The sequence below is a fragment of the Alosa pseudoharengus genome, unplaced genomic scaffold (assembly GCF_046254945.1).
Source record: "Alosa pseudoharengus isolate Yale_2024_CS ecotype anadromous, Long Island Sound unplaced genomic scaffold, YU_APseudo_1.1 YU_APseudo_1.1_scf_4, whole genome shotgun sequence".
In the NCBI taxonomy this organism is placed as follows: Eukaryota; Metazoa; Chordata; class Actinopteri; order Clupeiformes; family Clupeidae; genus Alosa; species Alosa pseudoharengus.
The window spans coordinates 13,707,826-13,731,124 of NW_027468774.1; the positions used below are offsets into that span (position 1 = coordinate 13,707,826).

The following is a 23,299-nucleotide window of genomic DNA, read 5'->3' on the forward strand; positions in this document are numbered from 1 at the left end:
TCCACTCGGAGGGGGAACGCAAGCGACACACGGTTAGAGACAGTTACACCTAAGCCCGCTGCATTATTGATGGAATTCACTCAGTGAGGTATATGTTGACACAAGGTGTGAGAAAGCAGAGAGAGAGAAAGATGAGAGTGAAAGCATGAGAGAGAGAGAGAGAGAGAGAGAGAGAGAGAGAGAGAGAGGAGTGTGTGTATGGGGTGGTATGTGGTTGATACGATTAAGTCCTGTAATTTGCCTTTGCAGCGGGCCTCTGTTGTGTTGTGTGGCACAAAGCCTGTCACCCAGTTGCCAGGATAAAAATTAGTTTTTGTCTGTTGGCAGTTTGGGAGCTGATATCTGCAGCAGTTAGTCAGCTGAACAGCTCCGTCAAAACAACAGAGGCAGTAATTACCTGATGACAAGCAGCGTGTGTTTCAACCTACATCAGCAAACAACAGCAGTGCGCCATCTAGTGGGCTTATTAAAAGTCCTATTTTGTGCAACAAAAGTTTTCTTGAGTAGTAGATCGATAGATAGATAGACTCTCCCCATCTGAGCAAGGTTCTGTTCTGATCTCTTTCTGCTGAAAGCCCTGGGCTTTCTCTTAGGCATGTCATTTTAAAATGAGATAATACTCATTAATTGAATAATAATAATAATAATAATGATAATAATAATAATAATAATAATAATAAGCTTTATTTGTACAGTATAGCACCTTTCATACACAGAATGCAGCTCAAAGTGCTTTACATTTGGAGCATGTAACACAATAATAGTCAGTCATTATCAATCACTTTCACTTAAATTTCATTGAAGCTGTATAAGGCTGAGGCTCTGTGGTACTGTAAAACGCTGCGTCTGCTTACCGTGGATGGGGGCGGTGGGCTCGTAGAGCACCCTGTAGCCCTCCACCACGCCGTTGGGAGACAGAGGGAAGCCCCAGGAGACGTTCAGTGTGCTGCTCGTCACCTCCGAGAAGGAGACGAAGCTCGGAGCGCTGGGCGCTGAGGGAGACACGCACACACGCACGCACGCACGCACGCACGCACGCACACACGCACGCACACGCACGCACGCACGCACGCACACGCACACACACACGCACGCACGCACGCAGAGACACACGCACACAAGCACACACACGCGCACGCATGCAGAGACACACACACCATACACCATTTGCGATTAGGTCTAGGCTTGGAACCTGAAACACTGACAAACATAAATAATGTAAAGTATTTGAGATACACCTCAAATAGATGTCACAAACTCAATAGCGAGGTTGGGCGGTATGGTCTAAAATCATTTATCAAAGTATAATTTCAGATATATCACAATATATTCATTTTGCTTAAAATGTCAAAATAATAAATAAAAAAAAACTAAAAAAATAAATGCCTCTGAAGGGGGACAACACAGGTACAGCATGGCAACTGCATGATAGCTATTAATGTGACATGGACTGAGACAGTCATTACTAGGACATATATTTTCCATTGCACAGAATGTGCTCGTGCACGTGTTCATGTGTCAAGTGTGAAGATCTTTGGGCTCGTCTGAGCAGCACATGTAGATTTACTGTGTGTTCCCCTCGTGAGGAAATGGCAAATGACTAGGAGGAAAAACAGCTCAGTGGATGCATCTTCACTGCAAATGAGGGCACATCAGGACTATTTGAATCATTTTGAATCACTATTTTCTGCATCTGTGCTTTCTCTTTTTTGGGGAGAGGGTGGGTGGGCGTGCTGGACAGGTGCCCTGTCATCTCAACACACCAAGGCCTCAGGTTAGATGATTCTGCCGTCCATAACAGATGCATAGAGGCAGAATTTAAAGAGGGTCTAATTTTATATGAAGCACATGAATAGCTAATATGAATGACATGACATAGAATGACATGAAGGAAAAACAATGTGAAAGGGTTGTGTGTGTGTGTGTGTGTGTGTGTGGGGGGGGGGTAAAAACACCTTTGTATAGATTGGGGAGGCATGTGGGTGGGAGGGAAACAGGAAGTGACCCGCACTGACCTGCTTGGAGTGTACGCCCTCTTCTGGGCTCGCTCAGTGGGCCGTCACCAGCTGCGTTGAAGGCAGAGAGCTTCACCTGGTAGAATGTGTAGCTGGTCAAGTTCTTCAGCTTGACCGTGGTCTCCGGCAGGAAGAGGATCTTAACCTTCTCCGTTTCGTTTTGATTGTCCATCTCCCAGTAATGGATCTGGGGGGGTGGGCGGTTGGCGGGGCGAGGGGGGGGGGGGTGAGAAGCCACTTCAATCCACATCTCATTCTTGCATTCGTACCAATGATTGTATGAAGTAGCATGCCATCATACATCATACCATTATATAGAAATGAAACCAAAATGACAGTCATATGTTCAACTGGAAAAGTTTGCACAATATAGCCGTGGATCTATAGCCCAATTTATAGGTTGTCATAAATGTTGACTGAGTGCATTAAACTGTTTTCCTTCAACTTAGAACCCAAATAGAGTTCTCTGTTATCTATCGCCCTGTCAGACATCATAATGTAATTCACAGCATGTAGCATGTCTACGATTCGGACCAGTGCTCATCCTGAGGAGATGGTTGCATGGAAGAAAAAAAATGGAAAATGGGGACTGGAGACTGAGTATAAAAAAAATTGGAAATGGACAGAGAGGCAAAAAGAGAGAGAAAATGATGAAAAATGAGTGCTGCAGAGTGCTGCATGAACAAGATTGTACGAGAAAGAGAGGCAGGCAAAGAGAGGTGTATTAGAGGAAAAGATGACAGAGAATGAGAAAGACAGACAGACAGACAGACAGACAGACAGACAGGGAATTCTGAGTTTGAGTTAGAGAGCGACAGTTAGAGTGTAAAAGAGAGAAAGAGAGAAAGAGAGAGAGAGAGAGAGAGAGTCAAAGGCTGAGGTGGAGGGACAGACGGTGAGGAAAGTGGCTTCAGCCCACACACACACACACACACACACCTTGTAGCCCTGGATAATGCCGTTTTGGGTTTCCACAGGTGGTGGCTCCCACAGTACCTCCAGCTGGGACGAGGAGAGGGGATTGACCCGGATGTTCTGGGGGGCCACGGAGGGAGCTGAGGGCAGAGTGGACACAACACTGTGAGACCGACACACACACACACACACGCTCTCTCTCTCACAGACACACACACACACACGCACGCACGCACACACACGCACGCACGCACGCACGCACGCACGCACACACACACACGCACTCACGCACGCACACACACACGCACTCACGCACGCACACACACACACACGCACGCACCACACACACACTCACGCCCTGATGGGCTGTGGAAGCAGCGGCACCACATCAAGGGCTGTTAGTCTGTCCAGCGGTTTAACCAAAGTCACTGCCTTACAGCCACAAGGCACCTCACACCTGCTGTTGCGACGCCACACAGCGCATAACACAAAACCTGATGGGCTGTGAAGGAGTCCTGCGACACCAAGGTGAGGGTCACCGTCATTAAACTCTACAGCCATTCAAAAGAAGAAAAAAAACCCTTGTCATAACACCTGTTGTTTGCCACAAAGCCACTTCTGCATGAGTGGTTTTGGAGGAGGGGAATAAATATTCTGCTTCTCTGATGCCATAAATCTGGAGCGCCTTTAAGAGCCTTGAGGCGTGGAGTGAAGTGTGTTTTTTTGTGTGTGTTTGTAGGGTGGGGTTGGAAAGGGTTGGCGATTATGATGCTGTTGCTGGTGGTAGGTAGCTCTGGCATTGTTGGAAAAAAAAAGAAAAAAAAAGAAATAAACCAAAACAAGTGTTCCAAGTGCTCTCCAGCAGATCCTATTTTTCTGATCTGTGGCCACGACCCAGCAGGCTTTAAGAGCAGATGAGCCCCATTCCCCAGCACCACGGCCTCCCCACTGCCCACGCCGAATCCCCCCTCCCCCCCCGGCCCCCGACGCGGGGCTAACCTGACGTTAATCAGCGGGAAATTCATTTGTTTGTTTGCGGCAGCGGCACCCCTCCTGCTGCCCCCGAGCCCTCTCTCCTGGCCAGGCCCTCTCCTAATGACGCCGCTAATAACCCGCCGCTGATAACCCCGGCTGCACAGCCAGCTGCTGGTGCTCGCCATGACAGATTCATATTTACTGCTTCATTAAACGCCTTACGAGGGCCGGGGGGGGGGGGGGGATGGGGGAGGAAAAAATAACACTAGTTAGAGAGTAACGTTACACTTTGTCAAAATGAAAACGAATGCCTTGTTGTCACACCTGGTTTTTGCCACAATGCAACTACTGCATGAGTGGTTTTGAAGGAGAGGAATCAATATTTCGGCTCTCAGGAATTAGGGAAATGGTAACATTACCATTTTGTCTAACTGAAAACTACAGTGACTACACTTACGAGTGTGCCACTAACCAAAAGAGCTCCATGTCTCATACATGTTTTATGACTCTTCACAGGGTAGAACCGGGAAGACTGAAAGTGACATCTCACATTTGCAGCAATTTGCCTGCTCTTGATATTTTCCAAAATGTGGGCCGTGGCACGCGTGATAATACTGGCACTGATGGAGGCACAGCGTGCAGCCAGCTGGACTCCCATTGGTCAGATCTGCCTCATGCTACACACAGATGGGGTCTAACCCAAAGCGGCCGAGAGCGCTCACGGTGAGCAACAGTCAAGTCCAGATCACTGTGCCGGTCCGTTTCCCAGAGGGAAAATGTTCCGTCTCTTCCGCACAATTAGCGGCGCGTTCTTCTCAGTGCCACGTCTTCAAAGCTGTCACTGTTGGAGCAGACTCTACTGGCATCTCATTAGGACAGGCAGTCCACTGAACGTCTTCTCTCAGGCTTTTAGGAGGTTCACGTTCAGTCAGCAAATAAGCGCTCATCACTATAGCTGTTTTTCATGCAACAAGGATTGGAGGGAGCTTTGAGCTTTGAGCTTGGAGAGAGCTTTTTTTTTTTGCCAATTGAACGATTTTTGACAAAGAAAAAGTGGGTAAATGGACATGATTAACATACAGTATCTGTCCTTTGCTGAGCCAGAGGCTTTCAAAGATGTGGTTCACTGAAACCCCTGAGTGTGTGTGTGTGTGTGTGTGTGTGTGTGTGTGCGCGTATGTGTTTGTGTGCATGAGTGGGTGAGTGGGTGAGAGAGAGAGAGAGAGAGAGAGAGAGAGAGAAAGAGAGAGAGAGAGAGAGAGAGAGAGAGAGACTGTGTGGTCCAGCCTCTCACAGGTTTAAGAACAATATGTTTCTGCTGTCATCCACAATAAAAGCCCGTCTTTTTCCCTCCTGTAAAATCTCTATCTCAGCAAGGTCAACTACACTGTCTGAAATGTAATGTGAAAGCAGGAGCGGAAAAAAAAGTTGAAAAAAAAAAGAAAGAAACCCACTGAGCACAAAAGCGCTACTTGAACCAGACAAGCTGATCCTACAGCGCTCCTATTTCTGGGTGTGCCCAGCGTATCCAGGCCATTCAGATTCACTTACAACTTCTTTCCCTTCTTTTAAAATGAATCTCTCAAATGGCCGCTAGACCCTGGCAGGCCCCCCTCCCCCGCCCTGCGTGTTTGGGAGGACGTGAGCTGCTCTGAGGGTCAGCTTTGAGGGAAGAGCGGATGAGAGGACTGCGGTGGCTGCTTGCAGTGACAGCTGTCACTCAGGCAGAGGACTGATTCCTCACAACAGCTCCCTGTCCACTCGAACAGTCAGCGGCGTCAGACTGGCCACTGTCCCCTGTCACCACTCTGCACACACCTCCCCATGTTAGTGTCAGCTCCTCCCTGCTCCCCTCCCCTCTTCCCCATTCTGCTTCCCTCTCCTCTCCTCCCCTCTCCTCTTTCCCACTCCCCTTTCCTCTCCTCCCTCTCCTCCCCTTTCCTCCCCTTTCCTCTCCTCCCTTCTCCTCTTCCCCACTCCCCTCCCCTCCCCTCCCCTCCCCTCTCCTCTCCTCTCCTCCATTCTGCTTCCCTCTCCTCTCCTCTCCTCTTCCCCACTACCCTTTCCTTTCCTCCCTCTCCTCCCCTCTCCTCCCTCCCCTCTCCTCCCCTCTCCTGCTTCCCCTTTCCTCCCCTCCCCTCTCCTCTCCTCTCCTCTTCACCCACTCCCCTCCCCTCTCCTCCCCTTTCCTTTCCTCCCTCTCCTCCCCTCTCCTCCCCTTTCCTCTCCTCCCCTCTCCTCTCCTCTCCCCCCTTCCTCTCCTCTCCTCTCCCCCCTTCCTCTCCCCCTTCCTCTCCTCGCCCCTGAACCCCCTCCTCAACCCCCCTGTCGTCCACTTCTCCTGCACTCCGCTCTTCTCCTGACACACTGGAGACATTGCAATTCATATGTGTCACAGCGGGCGTCAGCCCTGGATGGGTTGCGCTACCCTAGCCCCACTCTGCACTCCTGGCCATTTCAATTCCACCCCAACCTCACTTCTCACATCCACCGTCCATCATCTCCCTCATACACATGCTCTAAGGGGCTTAGGAAGCTGTGTGTGTGTGTGTGTGTGTGTGTGTGTGTGTGTGTGTGTGTGTGTGTGTGTGTGTGTGTGTGTGTGTGTGTGTATGTGTATGTGTGTGTGTGTGTGTGTATCTGTAAATGAGTGTGTGTATGCATGTGTCTGTGTGTGTGTGTGTGTGTCTGTAAGTGAGTCTGTGTGTGTCTGTGTGTATGAGTGTGTGTGTGCGTGTATATACGTGTGTATGTGTGTGCTTGTAGTAGAAGTGGTGATGTGTTCATGTCCTCAACTACTGGATTCCAAGGCATAGCTTTAATGACATGAGATGATAGGGGCCTCGGTCAGATGGAAGGATGACCTTCATCAACACACAGCACTTGTGTGTGTGTGTGTGTGTGTGTGTGTATAAAGGCCTGAGTGAGTTTGTGAGCTACCACACTAAGGCCTTCACCAACCTGACCAGTTCCCTTATTAGAATCCTCACGAGGACAAAAAAACCCATCCCAAACCAACCCAAAAACTTTTTGATGGATCATCTCGGTTAGCATTCATAGGCAATCTGTAAGAGACATTATGCTGGCTGATGGATGGTAAAGGTCATCTGTACTTATCACAGCATTTCCTGCCAGCCACACCCTGCAATTTGCTACATTCCAAAAACGCAACACTTTGATGATGAACTGCCGAGGACAACAATCATATGATTTTCACATTCTGTGATGATGATTGATGGGCGACAAATGGCTTTCCATACCTGCCTCGCCGACAAACACCTCAAAGGGAGCACTCGGCGGACTCTCGCCGATTATATTGTAAGCTGTCATCACTATTTCATAGCGTCTGTATTTCTGGAGCTCTGGTGGAGAGAAAGAGAGAGAAGCAAAGGAGAAAATTAGCAGGAGAACACAATAACATAAAAGCTCGACATTGAGATTGACAAGATGGAGACGTTCCTCCTTTGTTGCTAGATGAAAGGGAAATGACACAAGCCTATATGACTGCAGTAGTGGCTTGAGGGAGATATGGCTTTCTTCCACCCTCCACCCACCTCCCTTCCCTCTGTCTTGGCATGAAACTGGTGTGTTATTATTTGAACGTGGCAGGCATTACTCTATTTGTTTGAAATGAGTCCCTGAGCCACGAGAAAAAGAAGTCACATGACTCGAAGTACAAAGGAAAAAAAGAGATTCCCCCCTGAATATCTGCAGGCAAACAGTTTGCAGTCAAAATAGACAGATTAGAGGAATGCACCTAGTAATTCTGAACAGGGGAGAGCATTTGGGATTACCCTTCCTTGCCAGAGGCAGCTCTGAATATTTTGTTTGGACTTCAAAGCAGGCTCCCTTAAAATAGATAGACGATTAAATGAGAAACTTACGTGTTAGCTCAAATTCGGTTAGTGAAGGATTGCTCACGGTCTTCACTGTGCTTTTCACTGATGGAGAGAGAGAGAAATATAGGGTGTGGGGGGACAAGAGTGAGAAATGCATTACAACACAAGCAAAGCTGGCAAACACAAATCAAAGAGATATTTCATAACATGGCCGTAAATTTTCTGCTCTCTGCCAGATCGAGCTCATCAGAGGCATCTCCACATGATGGATGAGATCTTGTGATGCTCATCTTGGCTCCTGCAGAGGGCCTTCAGAGAGGATTGTACAGCCAATACCAGAGCACAGGGAGTCGACTACACACGTTACTACTACTGCTGCTGGTACTACTACTACTACTACTACTACTACTACTACTACCCCTGGGGATCAATAAAGTATCTATCTATCTATCTATCTAGTGGCTCTGCTTGTAATAATGCATGTGTTGAAACAGAGAATTTGTTCCACTACATGGTGTGGCAGCACAGTCTACTGTGTGTGGGTTCTGTGGAGGGATGTGCTTCGCTTCTATAACATGCTGTCATCAGATAGGGAGGCAAAAATGCATTTACATTTCAAAAGCCACATGAAATGATTTCAGCAACTGCTCACCTTGCTCCCCTGACCCCAACATAAATACTACTACAACTACTTCTATTATCACTACAACTATTTATACTACTACTAGTACAAATTTACTACTACTACTACTACTACTACTACTACTACTACTACACCTACTACTACTACTCCAGATACTACTACTACTACTACTACTACACCTATTACTACTACTACACCTACTACTACTACTACTACTACTACTACACCTACTACTCCAGCTGCTACTACTACTACTACAACTACTACACCTATTACTACTACTACTACTACTACTACAACTACTACACCTATTACTACTACTACTACTACTACTACTACTACTACACCTACTACTCCACCTGCTACTACTACACCTACTACTCTAGCTGCTACTACTACTACTACAACTACTACACCTATTACTACTACTACTACTACTACTAATACACCTACTAATCCAGCTGCTACTACTACTACTACAACTACTACACCTATTACTACTACTACTACACCTACTACTCCAGCTGCTACTACTACTACTACAACTACTACACCTATTACTACTACTACTACTACTACTACTACACCTGCTACTACTACAACTACTACTACACCTATTAGGACTACTACTACTACAACTACTACTACACCTATTACTACTACTACTACTACTACTACTACACCTACTACTCTAGCTGCTACTACTACTACTACAACTACCACACCTATTACTACTACTACCACAGCTACTACTACTACTGTGTGCAGGGTTCTGGGTGACGAGTCCTCACAAAAGCCTTCCATTTTTCCATTTTTCCCACATCCTCCATGAGGCCTCTAAAGATCATTTTCACAAGGAGTGCAGCCTTTAAAAAAAGCTTGAAGCCTCGTTTGGCCTGAGAGGACAGGAGAGATATGACACAGCAGGCCTGACCGATGGAGGATGGAAGGAAGGTAGGAAGGAAAGGGAGGAAGCAAAGGGGGTGGAAAAAAAAATTAAATACGATTCCTTGCTTGGCTGCCCCGGGCTTGTGCATTTAAATGCTGTCAACACTGCTGAGTCCAATTTGTCAAAGGAGATTTGGCGGCGTGGATGGCCGTTGGTGAGAGGAGTGCAGTGGCATGCTCACTGCTGAAGACTTGAGCTCAAACTCATGATTCCGCACCTCACGCCACACAGCCATGTAATGAGTTCACCTCCGTTCAGGCAGCCACCGGAAAATTATTCCTCGACCGAACAGAAAGCGCCAGAGAGAGAGAGAGAGAGAGATAGAGAGAGAGAGAGAGAGAGAGAGAGAGAGAGAGAGAGAGAGAGAGAGAGAGAGAGAGAGAGAGAGAGAGAGAGATAGACGTGTAGGGATGGCATTAAAACCTTTCAGATAAAGTTCAAGCCTGGTTGCCCTAGCTTTGGCCGCACAAATATTCAGCATATTGACGAATATTTCACGGACTACTTCAAGCATTTCAAAGACCTTCGGAGACGGCGATCCAACTGTAATTCTGGACCCAGCTTGAAACGACAGAGAGCTGAACGCAGGGCTTATTGTTCCACTCGGCATCACCCACTGAATAATGGAGGGGCTTGCACAGAGGAGTAAACAAGCGCAGAGATACAAGAATGTGTAAAGACAACTTTTCCCTCTATCAGGTCATTAAAACTAATGAAACACTGCTAATATTAATTTAACATCTTCAATTCTACAGCATTTTTATGTCTTTTTCTGACTATTAACATCACACACACACACACACACACACACACACACATACACACACACACACACACACACACACACACACACACACACATACACACGCACACACATGCTGCTGTGTTGATGGAGTTCATCTATCCACCCACACTTATATATACAAAGAGATATGGCTCATATATGTAACCACACACAAACACATTGACACACACACACACACACACACACACACACACACACACACACACACACACCTGCCATTGGCTGCAGAGCCTTTTCAAACCATCGCTCCCTTTATCCTACCTGCCAGTTCGGAGCGCGCTGATGAGCCGTTGACAGGCTTCTTTGGCTCCTGCAGAGAGCTGTCATACTGGAGCTCTCGGTAGTACAGTCGGTAGCCCACCAGCACGCCGTTCACGCTCTCATCTTTGGGTGCCTGCAACATTGCACGATCATTAAAGGTCAAATACACCCCCCCCCCCCCGCCACTGTCCTTCATTGAAGAACGAATAAATGTTAATAATAATGAAAAAATACTGGACAAAAGGAAAAGTGACATTTGAAGAGACAAAAAAAAATGATGTCAGTGTCCACGCATTAGCGGGCGATTAGATAAAAAAAAGAGATGAGGATTTAATTTCTGGGGGGCTTTCAGTCAGTCAGTCGCTAATTAACAAAGCCAGCCCCTGAAAGTAATCAAGTCGCCGGAGCCTCCAGTTTTCTACTGATAAAGCAGGTTTCGGGGAGTGATGATCCTGGACTCATAGGTCAGTGAATAAAGGTTTCAGCTGCTAATTAATATCCCTTTAGAGGGCCGATTGCCCTGCATGCATGGATATTAATTACCCCGAGCTCTAGGGAGCACTCAGAGTGTGAACCGGGTAAATGTACGTTATCAATACTTCATGTCACTGATGTATGCAGACCTGCCGCCGTGAATACTAAGCGATGGGTGACAAGGCTCTTCAGCGGCCAACCACTGGATCCAATGATGCATTTCATTGATGAAAGTCTGATAATTAAACACATTAAAGCCCCATAATGTGCATGTTTAATGACCAATGGGGGGGTAGGGGGTGGGTGGAGAGGACGTTTACTGTGTTTTAAGAAGTAGCCTTTTAACACGTTCTCTTCCAGAGCAGCAGGAGGCATTAATCTCAGTGTTGGCTCACAGGCGTCGGAGGCCGCTCGGGCGGGATCCCCTGATGAGATGAAAGCTGGTATGAATGCCATTACCTGCCACTGGACCAGCACTGATGTGGTGGTGGATGGCTTCACTGCCAGAATTTCAGGGGCTTCGTCGGGAACTGTGGTCAGAGAAGGTGGGGGGGGGGGGGTAGATGAAATGATTTTAAATGATGGTCTTACTGTGTCAGACATATTCATTTTGTGCATGAAATAGTTTAAGAAGTAATTTTCTCTCCAAACTAATCACTTCATTTTAGACATGATTTTTACAATGAATTTTACTACAGAAAGGTAATATCTGTTTTTGCTCTATACCAAAGTGGCCTCTTCTTAATGCTCCCTTGGGTTGAATACAGTTAATCATTAAAGGAGAATTCCGGTGGTTTTTCACATAGATCTCTGTTTCTCGAGGTCACTGAGTACTGTCTGTAGGGAAAAAAATAAAACAATTGGTTCTACCCAGTTGCTTGCACCAATGGCTAGAGCTGCCAGGCAATAACAGTGCTACACTGGGGGCATGTTCATGAGCCCCCATGTTCATGCCCCTCATTCTTTTCGTACCGAAAATACTTGGTGACCTCGAGAAACAGAGATCCATGTGAAAAATGACCAGAATTCTCCTTTAACCCACTATCGACTACCATCACAACACAAGGTTACAACCAGTTACAGAACCTGTCAAGTTCTCTAAAAGTGACTGAAATAGTGCTTTCTGAGTGTGAGTAACTACAGTAGCACCGTCATCACCCAAAATAATTCAGTGACACATGTTGGTGAGTCATTCTTCCATGCATAAGCAGGGTGCTTGCCCTTTTCTCAAATAAACCTTCCAGACTTTTCACAAATAGATTATTACTCATTTAAGAGTAATAATCTATTTACTCACTCACCTCTCCTTTAATAGACAAAGAATGTACATTGTCAACTTTTAAATATACAATATGTATCACTACAAGCAAATCTTTCATCAAAGTTTATATACTTTCCTAGTTTAAAAAAACCTTAATTCCACACCTTTCTAGACCTGCGCAACCAACCACCCTGATATGACAGCAGACAAGGGAAAGCATGATTCTGACCCTCTCCTGAATCAATAACACATTTGTCAAGACCCAGAGGCCCTGTGTGTGTGTGTGTGTGTGTGTTTGTGTGTGCGCGCGCGCATCATCTAAAGAAAGACTCCACTCACTGTCTTGTAAGGTGGTGACTGCATCCGTATCTTTGCTGTACTTGCTGTCTCCAATGTCGTTAGTTGCCATCATCCTCAGCTTGTAAGAGGTGTAGGGTTTGAGTCTAAGAGACAGGGAACAAAAGCACCAGGCCACAGGTATGTTCATTCAGGGGCAGATAAAGTGCCTATAAAAAGTATTCACCCCCCTTAGATATATTCCCCATTTCACTGCTTTTATGAAATCTTGATCAATTTAATTTCATTTGGCCTTGGCAAATTTTGGCCTTGGCAAATTTCTACAAAGTAATGTGAATTAATTCAAAATATATAATGCAAAATAAGACATAATAAAAGAACATGCTGTGCCTTTTCATTTGATATTGAATATACTAAACCTGTGGCTGAATATCAACACGTCACCATCCAACCATAATCTGCAACACTCACAACTGAGCATGATCATTAGAGTGCAGGCACAATTGAATGGTATCATAGAACTGCCGGCCAAAATCAAATGGAACCAAAAGTTTAGGAAATAGATATACATGCTAATAAGGTGTCATCAAACAGAGCATAATACAGGGCAGTAATTCTAAACGACTCAAAAAATCTATTTGTGCAGCTATAACAAATTCAATAGTATAGCCATCTATATGTAGATAAGTGGTTGAAGTGAAAACGCAATAGTAAGACATAAAAAGACAAACAAATATAAGGCTGATTTTGATATGATGCAAATGAGCAAAACTAGTGGCCAGAATATTGATATTCATGTATCTGACACAAACTCCTTGAGCCTTTCCTCCCATCATTTTGACCCAAACTCACACTTCTTTCATGACCCCATCCTCCCACAAATGCGAACGCAAACGTTGGCAAAGCGTTATCATTCGTCGCTCATACAACAGGCTGAATGCAATCAGGCATGTACTGTAGGCTCATGGCGTTCTCAATCAAAGTGAAAGAGTCATGGATTGTGCTCCTAGCTATCTAGCCCCCCCCCCCCCCCCCCCACACTTCCACTCTTCTCACCCACCCACACCCATACAAACACCAACACATCTCCAAGAGATCTGCTTTTGGTGGCAATTCCCTCTCCAGCAACTCCAGCAAGGCATAGTCGTGATGGCCTTGGATGCTATAAAACATTTAAACGGGTGAGCTATGGCACAGCAGGTGAGCGGCTGGGCAGTCAATCAAATCACCCTCCCAATCGGCGGAGGTAGGAGGGCGACGGGCCTTTCACCGCGGCCGTCCTGCAGCTCGTGCATGGCCTGCTGCCACGGTGAAAACCGTCTCCTCTCCGCCACTGGGAGCCGAAGCACACCAGCAGGACACTAATCCTCCACCAACAGAGCAAGGCACAAATCAAGCCTAAATAATCCATCGAAAAGCACCCGTGCTGCTTGGACGACCATAAAAAGGGAGGATGAGCCAGATAGAGCCTAAACGGAGAGAGAAAGAGAGAGAGAGAGTAAAGCAGGAGGGGGAAGCAATCACAATCAAGATGATATGGCCCTCTGAATGCATATAAAATAGCATTTGACTGCCCAGATAATCACTGTTGCAGGCCTAGAGATGTAATTCAAACACCAGGTTGGCTAGGCTCTTCTCTGGCTCGGCTCACCACACCATTGCGGACCGCCTCACAATTTTCCAAATCATAATCACGGCGAGGGCAATAAATTGGCCTGCAGGAAAAAGCCCTCTTAGCATTTAATAACAATCCCATTTCATAACTCAGGCGGAATAGCAGCGCTGGGAGCCAGCTCAGGGTTTCACAGCCCTGATGGAGACGAGGGAAATAAACTCATCCGTGGAGCGCACTGTGAAATCAACTCGCCGCCAGATTCATTAGCAGGTCTTCTTCTTTGCTCCGGCACAGGTGACAGTAAGCAGAAGTGATTGGACTACAGTAATTGTATTGTATCCAGGGGCTGTGCAGTGTATAGTGGTATAGACGTTGTGCTGTGCAGTGCCCTTATGGGTCATAGTGATCTGTTGTGTGTGTAGTGAAGTGTAGTATTGTGCTATTCTATGTTTGGCTAGGCTACACTGATCTCCACCAAGTTGTGCAATGTAATATTTGTTGTTTTGGTCGTTGCCCTTTCTCTGCGCTGCACTCCTGTGTGTCGGTCACGCTCGCTCACCGGTTCACGTCCAAGGAGGTGCAGTTATGGCCGATGGCGGAGGAGTGGGTGAGCCAGTCTCCGTCGGGCAGCTCCCGCGTCTGCAGGGTGAAGTAGCGTACTGGAGACGAGCCGTCGCCGCCGGGCACCCAGTCCAGCTGCAGCTGTCGAGACTGCACCTGGGCCTGGGGAACACTCAGCTTGACCGGGGGCTGCGGCCGCTCTGAGGACAACAACAGGCCTATTATAGCACAGCACTCGCTGGGAACACCCATTCAAACAGTAAATAAACCAAATCCAATGCAACTATACAATGTGTTACTGATTATTTGAAATGACTATATCATATAGGTATCTACATGTACTGTGGAAATACCTCATCAAAGGGTAAATAAACCACATTCAAGGTAACATTCAAAGCAACATATTACATTAATATTTAGCATCAGCATGTCATTCACGGATTGGTATTTACATGTACAACAACACGTTTTCATACATTCTACATTATACATAATGTATATCCCACCTACTGAAGCAATACCATGTCAAACGCAACATATCACTGATACTCAATTACAGTATCATGCAGATAATGGTATTTGCATGTAAAACATTATGGGAACATTGTTTGAAATATAGCTTTTTCAATATGATAAATGAAGATGCTCACTTCTGTGTTTCTGTAAGCTGCCGAAGGAGAAATACCAAATTGTATTGTTTAGATCTTTGCCTAACGAGGGCAGAGATTCACACACCAGTGTCCCTCAAACAGGGCCCTGGATCCTTATTTGTTGTCTTGTGAACAGTGACACTCTAAATGCAGGGCTTGGATATGTAGAGGGTTCTAGGGGACTAAACGGAAAAAAGGGGATGGAGGCAGAATTTACACCAGCATTGCTGATGGATACAAAGAGATCCAATAAGCATTTGGTGTGTGTGTGTGTGTGTGCTCATGTTATAGTTATAGCTGAGATATTTAGCAGAAGGTTTAGTATAGTATTATACTATTAGTGTGTGTGTGTGTGTGTGTATGGGTATGAGTGTGTCCGTGTGTGCGTGTGTGTGTGCTTGTGTGTGTGGGAGTGTGTTGAGTATTAGTCACCCCTTCTTGGCATGACCCCTCATCTCAACCATCTCTATGACACAGTACCACACAACCCCTAATTGATTCCAATGGAAGCAATCAATGAGCAGAGGCATAATTGTTTATTTTAACGGTGTCTATTATCGATTGACAATTTAAGATGCAAATCATGCACTGCGAAGGCTATCGAGTGGTCTAGTCCCTGTGTCAAGTGCTGACTTCTCTCAGAAGAGGTTTGTTTAAAAAAGCCCAGATCAATCACATTCGAGGAGATCATTGGTTGAATTCGGCCTTTGTCTCCTCAAACCTAATGCTGCTCCTGTGGGGATGCCCATTGAGTGAAACTGGTGATGCAATAAGAAAAAAAACAAAGAATATGTCTCTCACGACCCAGTCTAGCTGGAGAAAGTCAGCATTGTGCCTGCAGGACACACTGCGAGTGAATTTATATCCATCTCCATCCTCTGCTGGTTAAATAAACCAATAAAGGTGGAAAAGCATGCATATAAAATAGCATTCTGGGAATAGGACGACCGCAGTGAACGGGCTCACGTGATGCTGATAAAGTTAAAAGGTGTAGTAATACTTTGTTCAGATCTCAGATGTACTTAAATGGCTGGCATCACACATGAATGAAGTAGTGAGCGAGAGAGAGAGAGAGAGCGAGAGAGAGAGAGAGAGAGAGAGAGAGAGAGAGAGAGAGAGAGAGAGAGAGAGAGAGAGAGATATGTCTGTGTCTGAAACAGCTGGATGTGAGCTTGGTCACCTCTAACTTCGGTGGTGATGACCACAGCTTGTGCTGCAGTACCCCAGCCCTGCTCCGTTTTGGCGCTGATCCGGAAGATGTAGGCCGACTCTGGGCGCAGACCCAAGGCTGTGAACTGGCGGGCGTCGGGACCCACCTCCACTGTAGTGAACTGGTTCGGGTCTCCGGTGTCCAACCGATAAGCTACCTGGTATCCTAGAACAGGAAAGCAGGGAACATGTCATTGGGCTCTGGATATTTATGGCTGTATCTGCCAGACTGCTGTTCTGCCTCTCTCTCTCTCTCTCTCTCTCTCTCTCTCTCTCTCTCTCTCTCTCTCTCTCTCTCTCTCTCTCTCTCTCTCTCTCTCTCTCTCTCTCTCTCTCTGCGTATATCTGCCTCACGTTTTCTCTGTGTCTCTCTCTCTGGTTGCTTGTCTGTTTCATGGTTATCCACAAAACAGATTATCCCTTTTTTCAACCCTCTTCTATTGACCACAAAATGTTCCCACCAAGAGATTATTTTTCTCCAAGACAATCTGGCCATAGATTGTTTTTGGAATCCCAATGAATGAACAAAAAAGACAGAAAAAAAACAAAAACAAATAATAATAATAAAAAAAACTATTTCCCTGTCGAGATCCAACAGTTTAAAGGGAAAGCTGTTTCTGAAGCACACCAAAAAAGAGAAGTCTTGATGACGAATGACTTTCAAAGGTCTTCACCACTCAAAAATTTGTTCCACTATCACAAACTTCAAATGAACTTCTCTTGGTTACCTTCTCTTGCCATTCCTCAGCCGTATCAGTGGGGAAAAGGGATTAGTTTAATGTTTCTTCACTAGTGGGGCTCCCTGTATTTCCATTACCCTCTCAAATGAAGTATAAGGCTTTAGCCCTGGGGAAGAATAGGTGGCATGGCACGGCTGCCTTGCTGCTCGTCACTCAACGCAGCCGGTCACTATGCTTGAATACCACAGCTGAATTTGCTCTGGACTTTATAAAATGAAAACAAACAACCTTCGATCTGATCCTGTGATCAAATTGTTGCACTCTAGAAATTTCCACCTCCGTGACCCCTAAAGTGGTTACCATCGGGGCGATAGACATGAAACATGCCCAGTTAAACTGTCCGGCAGGGCGACCTGATGACTTTCATTGGAGATTGACTGCATGTCGAGAAAACCTTCGGGCAAACAAATGAGAGTGTTATCGGGAAGCAGCCATGGGCAGACAGATCCGTGGGGTGGGCAGCCGACTTGAGCCTGGCTCGGCAAGAGCAGCGCTGCATTATCCCTGTATCTATTTATCTTTCTCCCGTGTAACGTTCCGCGCGGCGGCCTTTGGGCTGTACTGTAATGACAAACTAGACCGAGTGCTGGAACATGGAACACCCAGGGGCTGGTATTTCATCCTAATGTCCACTCCAGCCACAAGAGCCGGGGGAAAATAACAGCAGCCCCCCCCCCCCCCCCGCCTTGCGAACGGCTTTTATGTTGGAGAGCTGTTTGCAAAGGATGTAAGGAGCGATATGCTACAAGCGGCCGATGTGGACGTGTAGAAAACAACTCCGCCGGCTCCCCTTACCACCGCTCCTCCCTCTGTGTGTTTTTTTATTTTCGGTGCCCGCAGAGCTGTGACCCATGTCGTGTTTTTTGCGAGGACATTTTTTCCCTGCGTTTTCGGTAGTGGGGTTTTTCCGCTGTAAGAGGGGCACTGGGCCGTATGATTTGGAGCCTCCTGGAGCTCCATCTTCTCCACTCAGTGGCCGGCGATTGCTGGTCCTGGAGGGGGCCTGTGCTGCTGGCTCTCTCACCAGAGCCACGGCGACTGGGGTGGGGTGGGGGGTGGTGGGTGCATCAGACGGCCGTGTCTCAACAGGTCTGAAATGAGCTTTGCTGCAGGAGCCACTTCCACCCATTTACTGTGGCCATAAACCCTGAGCATCCAGACTAAAGATTTCAGTGTTTGCCAGGTTCAGTGACCCTACACAGCATTAAAGTGAACACACACTGATTTATGACTGAAATGGCTAAATTACATTAAATACAGTCAAAACATATTTCCCAAATGTATTTTTGCTATAGGGGTCACATAAAAATCCCATTTAGATCCTAGTATACACAGATAGGTTTTACTTTATTTATGTTGTCAGTAGCAAATCATATACAGTATGTCTAACATATTTAAAGATACATGATTACATAGTATGAAATGGAAAGGGTATCCATCCTGTGGAGGCCAGAGGCACAGTAAAAAGTGAAATCTAAAATTAGATGAAATAATCTTAAATCAAGGCAATACATGCTCACATTTTCCTGTTTTGTACACAGGGCAGCTTGTGTGACAGTGACTGTATCAGGCCCTGTTCTCTACCAGTGAGAGGGGGGGAAATCAGTCTGTTGAGCGTGTTTGGCCTCCTGTGTGAGCTGGCATGACATTTCACACAATGTCCTCTTATTCCCCCGTCATCATCTCTCCCTCCCTGCTTTGGCGAGTCTCTGTGCTCGATGGTCCTGACACGCTGCGCTCCGCCGGCGCTCTGGGAGGCAGATGTACGCTGGATTGGCCCATCTGCAGCCGATTCTAAAGCAAACTCCCACTGCTCTCAAGCCACATTAGTGGTCAGCTCTGCCGACTGTTCCGAGAGCGGGTGGGAGCGTGGCGGTGAGGGCCTGAGGTTGGGGGGGGGGGGGGAAGGAAGTGGAGATTTCAAATGGCTTTTGAAAAAACGGATTACGTCGGGAAAGCGGCTATGAATAAAACTAGCTTACAAGAATTTGGGACTAAATGAGCATGCTGTGCTGCCACGATTCAAAGGCACACCAAGCAGGGGGCATGCTGGTGGTGGAGAATAGGCCACTTGGTGTTTCACACTGCCAACGTATGCACACACTGGCTAAAGGCGTCAGCCAGAAAACACCAATTTGATCTCTTGTAATTTTTCAAAGTGCCTCATCATGAGACTTGGAGGACAAGAAAAGAGAAAACACCTCTTTTTTCTCTCCTTCTCTCGAACCAAAAAAATAAATAAACTTTGATCCTTGAATAGAACTAAGATCAGAGAAAGAGAGAAAAAAAATGATAGAATGAAAAAGGTCCCCAAATCCCCTCACGCCCCCAGTTATCATGACCATATTTCATCTCCCTCGTCTGATCCGTCTGAAACAGGAAGATTTGGCGAGCCGCTATTCTGGGTTTCATTCAGTGCGAGTTGTTAGTCGGCCTAATCTCATTACGGAGCGGCGGGATTTTCTCTTTCACTTCATCTGAGGTATTAGTCTCAGGTGCACGATGCCGTGCGACTCCTCTCGTAGCACGCAGTGAAAGAACACGTGTCGCCATGGCGCTCCGATGCGTCCTGCGCTCTCCGGATACATGGCGAATGTTTGTCAAGGACAGCCAGAGCAGAGCACGCAGCACAGGGAGCAGCAACGAGAGCGAGCGAGTGTGCGAGCGAGTGCGCGGGCGAGCGAGTGCCCGGGCGGGCGAGCCAGCGAGCACTCCACTGACATCAAAAGCAAGTGAGGTGGAGACGGGTGGTTTTTTCATAGCAACCGGAAAGCACAAATGGTTGTAATGCCTCGCCATCTTCACTGCAGAAATGAGAACACAGGCCAAAAACTAATGGATTCTTAGAAAGCCATCTCCTGCCCTACACACAAACCCAGTGCAAGCTTTTTTTCCCCCCCATCATCACTCCTGTTCACTCATCTGCAAACTAATGACATCTGTGTTTCACCTCAGGTAATGAATGGGAAAGGAAATGGCTTTTCCCCCCCCACACACCCACCCCTACATGTATCTTGATGGATGGGTACAGAGAGGGACAAGAAAACAAGAACAACAACTAAAACGAGCTGTTGTTCAGTCTCACCAAAGTCCTTTAATGGCTTGTGAAGTCTCTGGACTTACCCATAATGATGCCGTTGGGGTCCACTGGGGGCTGCCAGATGACTCTGACCTCAGTTAGCCGCACCTCTGGGAAGACCAGCCTTATGGGAGGCCCTGGAACTGGACACAGGAAATAAAGACAATGAACACAGGGGAACAGTGCCACCTGCACACTGTGGCATTTAGGCTGGGTGCAGCACACATTGGTCACCGATTGGCCGTTGATGCTCTTAGTTTACAAATGGTTGAGGCTTCTCTCATAAATAACTACAAGCAGGTTGATGATGGAGAGTCATAAGAAATACCAGTAGTCCACATTTGCTTTTGTGTACATGTGTGCTTCTCTGTGTGTTTTCGCTTGTGAGTGTGTAATGGTGTGTGTGTGTGTGTGCGTGTGTGTGTGTGCGCGTGTGTGTGTGTATATGTTCGCTTGTGAGAGTGTGTGTGGGGGTAATGGGGTGTGTGTGTGTGTGTGTGTGTGTGTGCGTGTGCGTGTGTGTGCCTGCTTGCCTGCATGTGTGTGTTTTTATGTGTGTGTGCGTGTTTGTGTGTGTGTGGGTGTGTTTATGTGTGTGTGTGTGTGCGTGCGTGTATGTGTTTGTGTTTATGTGTGTGTGTGCCTGCGCGTGCTTGCCTGTGTGTGTGTGCGTGCGTGCCTGTGCTGTGTGTGTGCATGTGCGTGTGTGCATGCGTATGCCTGCATGTCTACTGTGTGTGTGTGTTTTTATGTGTGTGTTTATGAGTGTGTGTGTGTGTGTGTGTGTGTGTATGTGTGTGTGTGTGTGTGTGCGTGTGTGTGTGTGTGTGTGTGCATGCGTAAGTTTAGTGTGCATGCGTAAGTTTAGTTGCCCACCAAGTTTCGTGCACCCCAGTCTTTCAGTGTCCCGGGAATCGTTGACACAAAATTACTGAAGAAAAAAATCAAATAAAAAAATCCGGAAGAAAAAACTCTGACTAAACCTATATGACCCCGCTTCGCTTCGCAGCGCGGCACTCATAAGAACACTAAACAGGCGACTATGTGACAAGGTTACCGTATGTATAGATCTCTTGGCTGACATAAAGGGCACTCATAAGAACACTAAACAGGCGACTATGTGACAAGGTTACCGTAAGTATAGATCTCTTGGCTGACATAAATGCTTGCATCACTTTGAAAGAAAAAAAAGAGAGCTAAAAAGTTGTGATGACTTACTCAGGTAAAATCTTGTCTGACGCTGAAGGGAGCCCTAACTAGAATTGGCATGGAAGCTTATACGCTAGCTTGCCTCTCTGACCTGTCAGTGGTGATGAAGATTTCACAGACACCCAGGAGGTCATCTAAACTCTATCGGTCTACAACATGCTTTGGTGCTAGACACTGATACCAGGAGTAAATGTGTTTACGCTGTCAACAGACTGGGTTGCATGTGACTTATTAGGAGGCTACAGCTTCTCCTTCAAAAGCTGCTACAAAGAGTTTACTCCAGCACACACACACACACACACACACACACACACACACACACACACACACACACACACACACACACACACACACACACACACAGAGAAGTCTCTTCAGACAATCGTCCAAATAAGCCCCGGTGTGATGAATGCTGGGATATTATCCTCAGTTCCCCAGTGCATTTAGCCGTGTGACAGTGGTCATGTTTTATGGGGGAGAAGCCCGTCCGGCCATCCACCCGCCTGCCATGGCTCGGACACCCCACCCCACCCCACCCCCACACGCCCACACGCCCACACTCCCTGGCCCTGGGGTGGAGCGCGCTGATGGCTGCGGGAGGTAATTGATGCGGCGCCCTATCCTGAAGGACACAGTCTGTCACGGGAGATAAAGGGAGGGAGCGAAGAAGGCGGGGAGGAGAGAGAGCAAAAAAGATGGAGGGATGGAAGTAGGGAGGGATGGAAGAGAGGGAGTGGAGTGCTGATAAAGAGGGTGTTGATTAAAGGAAGGCCTTTACACCCCCCCCCCCCCCCCCCCACACACACACACACACAACTCTCTACCCTCATACGAGAGCAGAACCCCGGGAAGAAAAGGTCCTCTGTGATTCCCATAGTGAGCACCTGTGGAGGAGGGTCCGCTGCAGATGGAATGCAATAAAGCGCTGTCGCTGCGATGGGCCAGCTCACCCTAACTATGACGAAGCGCCTTTTCTCTGAAGCTAGGCCTCATCGACAGCGTGGTCAGAGCACTGTATTGTCCATTCACACTTCTGCAGCGGACCCTCTCACAGCGTGCACACTATGGCAATCACAGAGGACCATATTATGACGGCGGCCTTTGCTCTCGTATGCAAAGAGGCAAGGGATGTGTGTGTGTGTGTGTGTGTGTGTGTGTGTGTATGTGTTGCCTCAGTTTGTTTTCTGCGATATGGGGAGCCTCACAGTCACAATTGTACACAATTATTTCACACTAAATATGTATAAAAATGTCTCCTACTACTCCAGTGTGTAATTGGAATTTACAAAATGAAACAGACATTGATTAATTTGTATACTCTCTCTTCCTCTCTCTCTGTGTTGTTGCTATGAGGGGACCAATGAAGTCATGTTTTACAAACAAAGACATAAAATACTTAATTGTCCCAGAATGCCCTCATTATTTTCGTTGCTACCGCAATGATAATCACCGCATATCTCTGTCATTGTGTTATGAAGATTACCCAATAACAGTGACTGAGCTGATTTTCTTCTACTCATTTTTCCTGACACCAGATAGTGAGTTATGAAATATCTTGCTGCTGTATATCAGTCCTTCCTCCCCATAAAAACTCCACTCCAGTGAAAGAGTTACTAATTAATTCAAATGAAACATTTTCAGAAAGTCAAAATTTGAGAGTGCTCGTGAGTGTCATGCGTGTTAGTTCATCTAATCAAACAAAATGAAGGGCTTAATCTGTCGAGTGTTTTGCTGATTCAGCCAAATCAAACTGATCAAGCTCAATTACACGACCGCTAGCTTAGCCCGGGACAGCCAACAGC

The 23,299-nt window shown here is 46.7% G+C and overlaps 1 protein-coding gene across 3 annotated transcripts in view; it reads right to left on the minus strand.

Annotated features, from left to right (window-relative positions):
* The window catches only part of sdk1a (sidekick cell adhesion molecule 1a), a 237,250-nt gene that overhangs the window by 13,997 nt on the left and 199,954 nt on the right, over nucleotides 1–23,299 (minus strand). For all 3 annotated transcript variants that reach the window (XM_076264907.1, XM_076264906.1, XM_076264908.1), the window contains 11 exons: nucleotides 20,333–20,431; nucleotides 16,441–16,635; nucleotides 14,609–14,810; nucleotides 12,477–12,580; nucleotides 11,336–11,406; nucleotides 10,403–10,535; nucleotides 7,790–7,846; nucleotides 7,166–7,267; nucleotides 2,955–3,070; nucleotides 2,016–2,202; nucleotides 855–992 (listed from right to left, as the gene is read on the minus strand). In XM_076264907.1, the coding sequence (XP_076121022.1) occupies nucleotides 855–992; nucleotides 2,016–2,202; nucleotides 2,955–3,070; nucleotides 7,166–7,267; nucleotides 7,790–7,846; nucleotides 10,403–10,535; nucleotides 11,336–11,406; nucleotides 12,477–12,580; nucleotides 14,609–14,810; nucleotides 16,441–16,635; nucleotides 20,333–20,431 (1,404 nt within the window). The remainder of the gene's footprint in view (nucleotides 1–854; nucleotides 993–2,015; nucleotides 2,203–2,954; nucleotides 3,071–7,165; nucleotides 7,268–7,789; nucleotides 7,847–10,402; nucleotides 10,536–11,335; nucleotides 11,407–12,476; nucleotides 12,581–14,608; nucleotides 14,811–16,440; nucleotides 16,636–20,332; nucleotides 20,432–23,299) is intronic.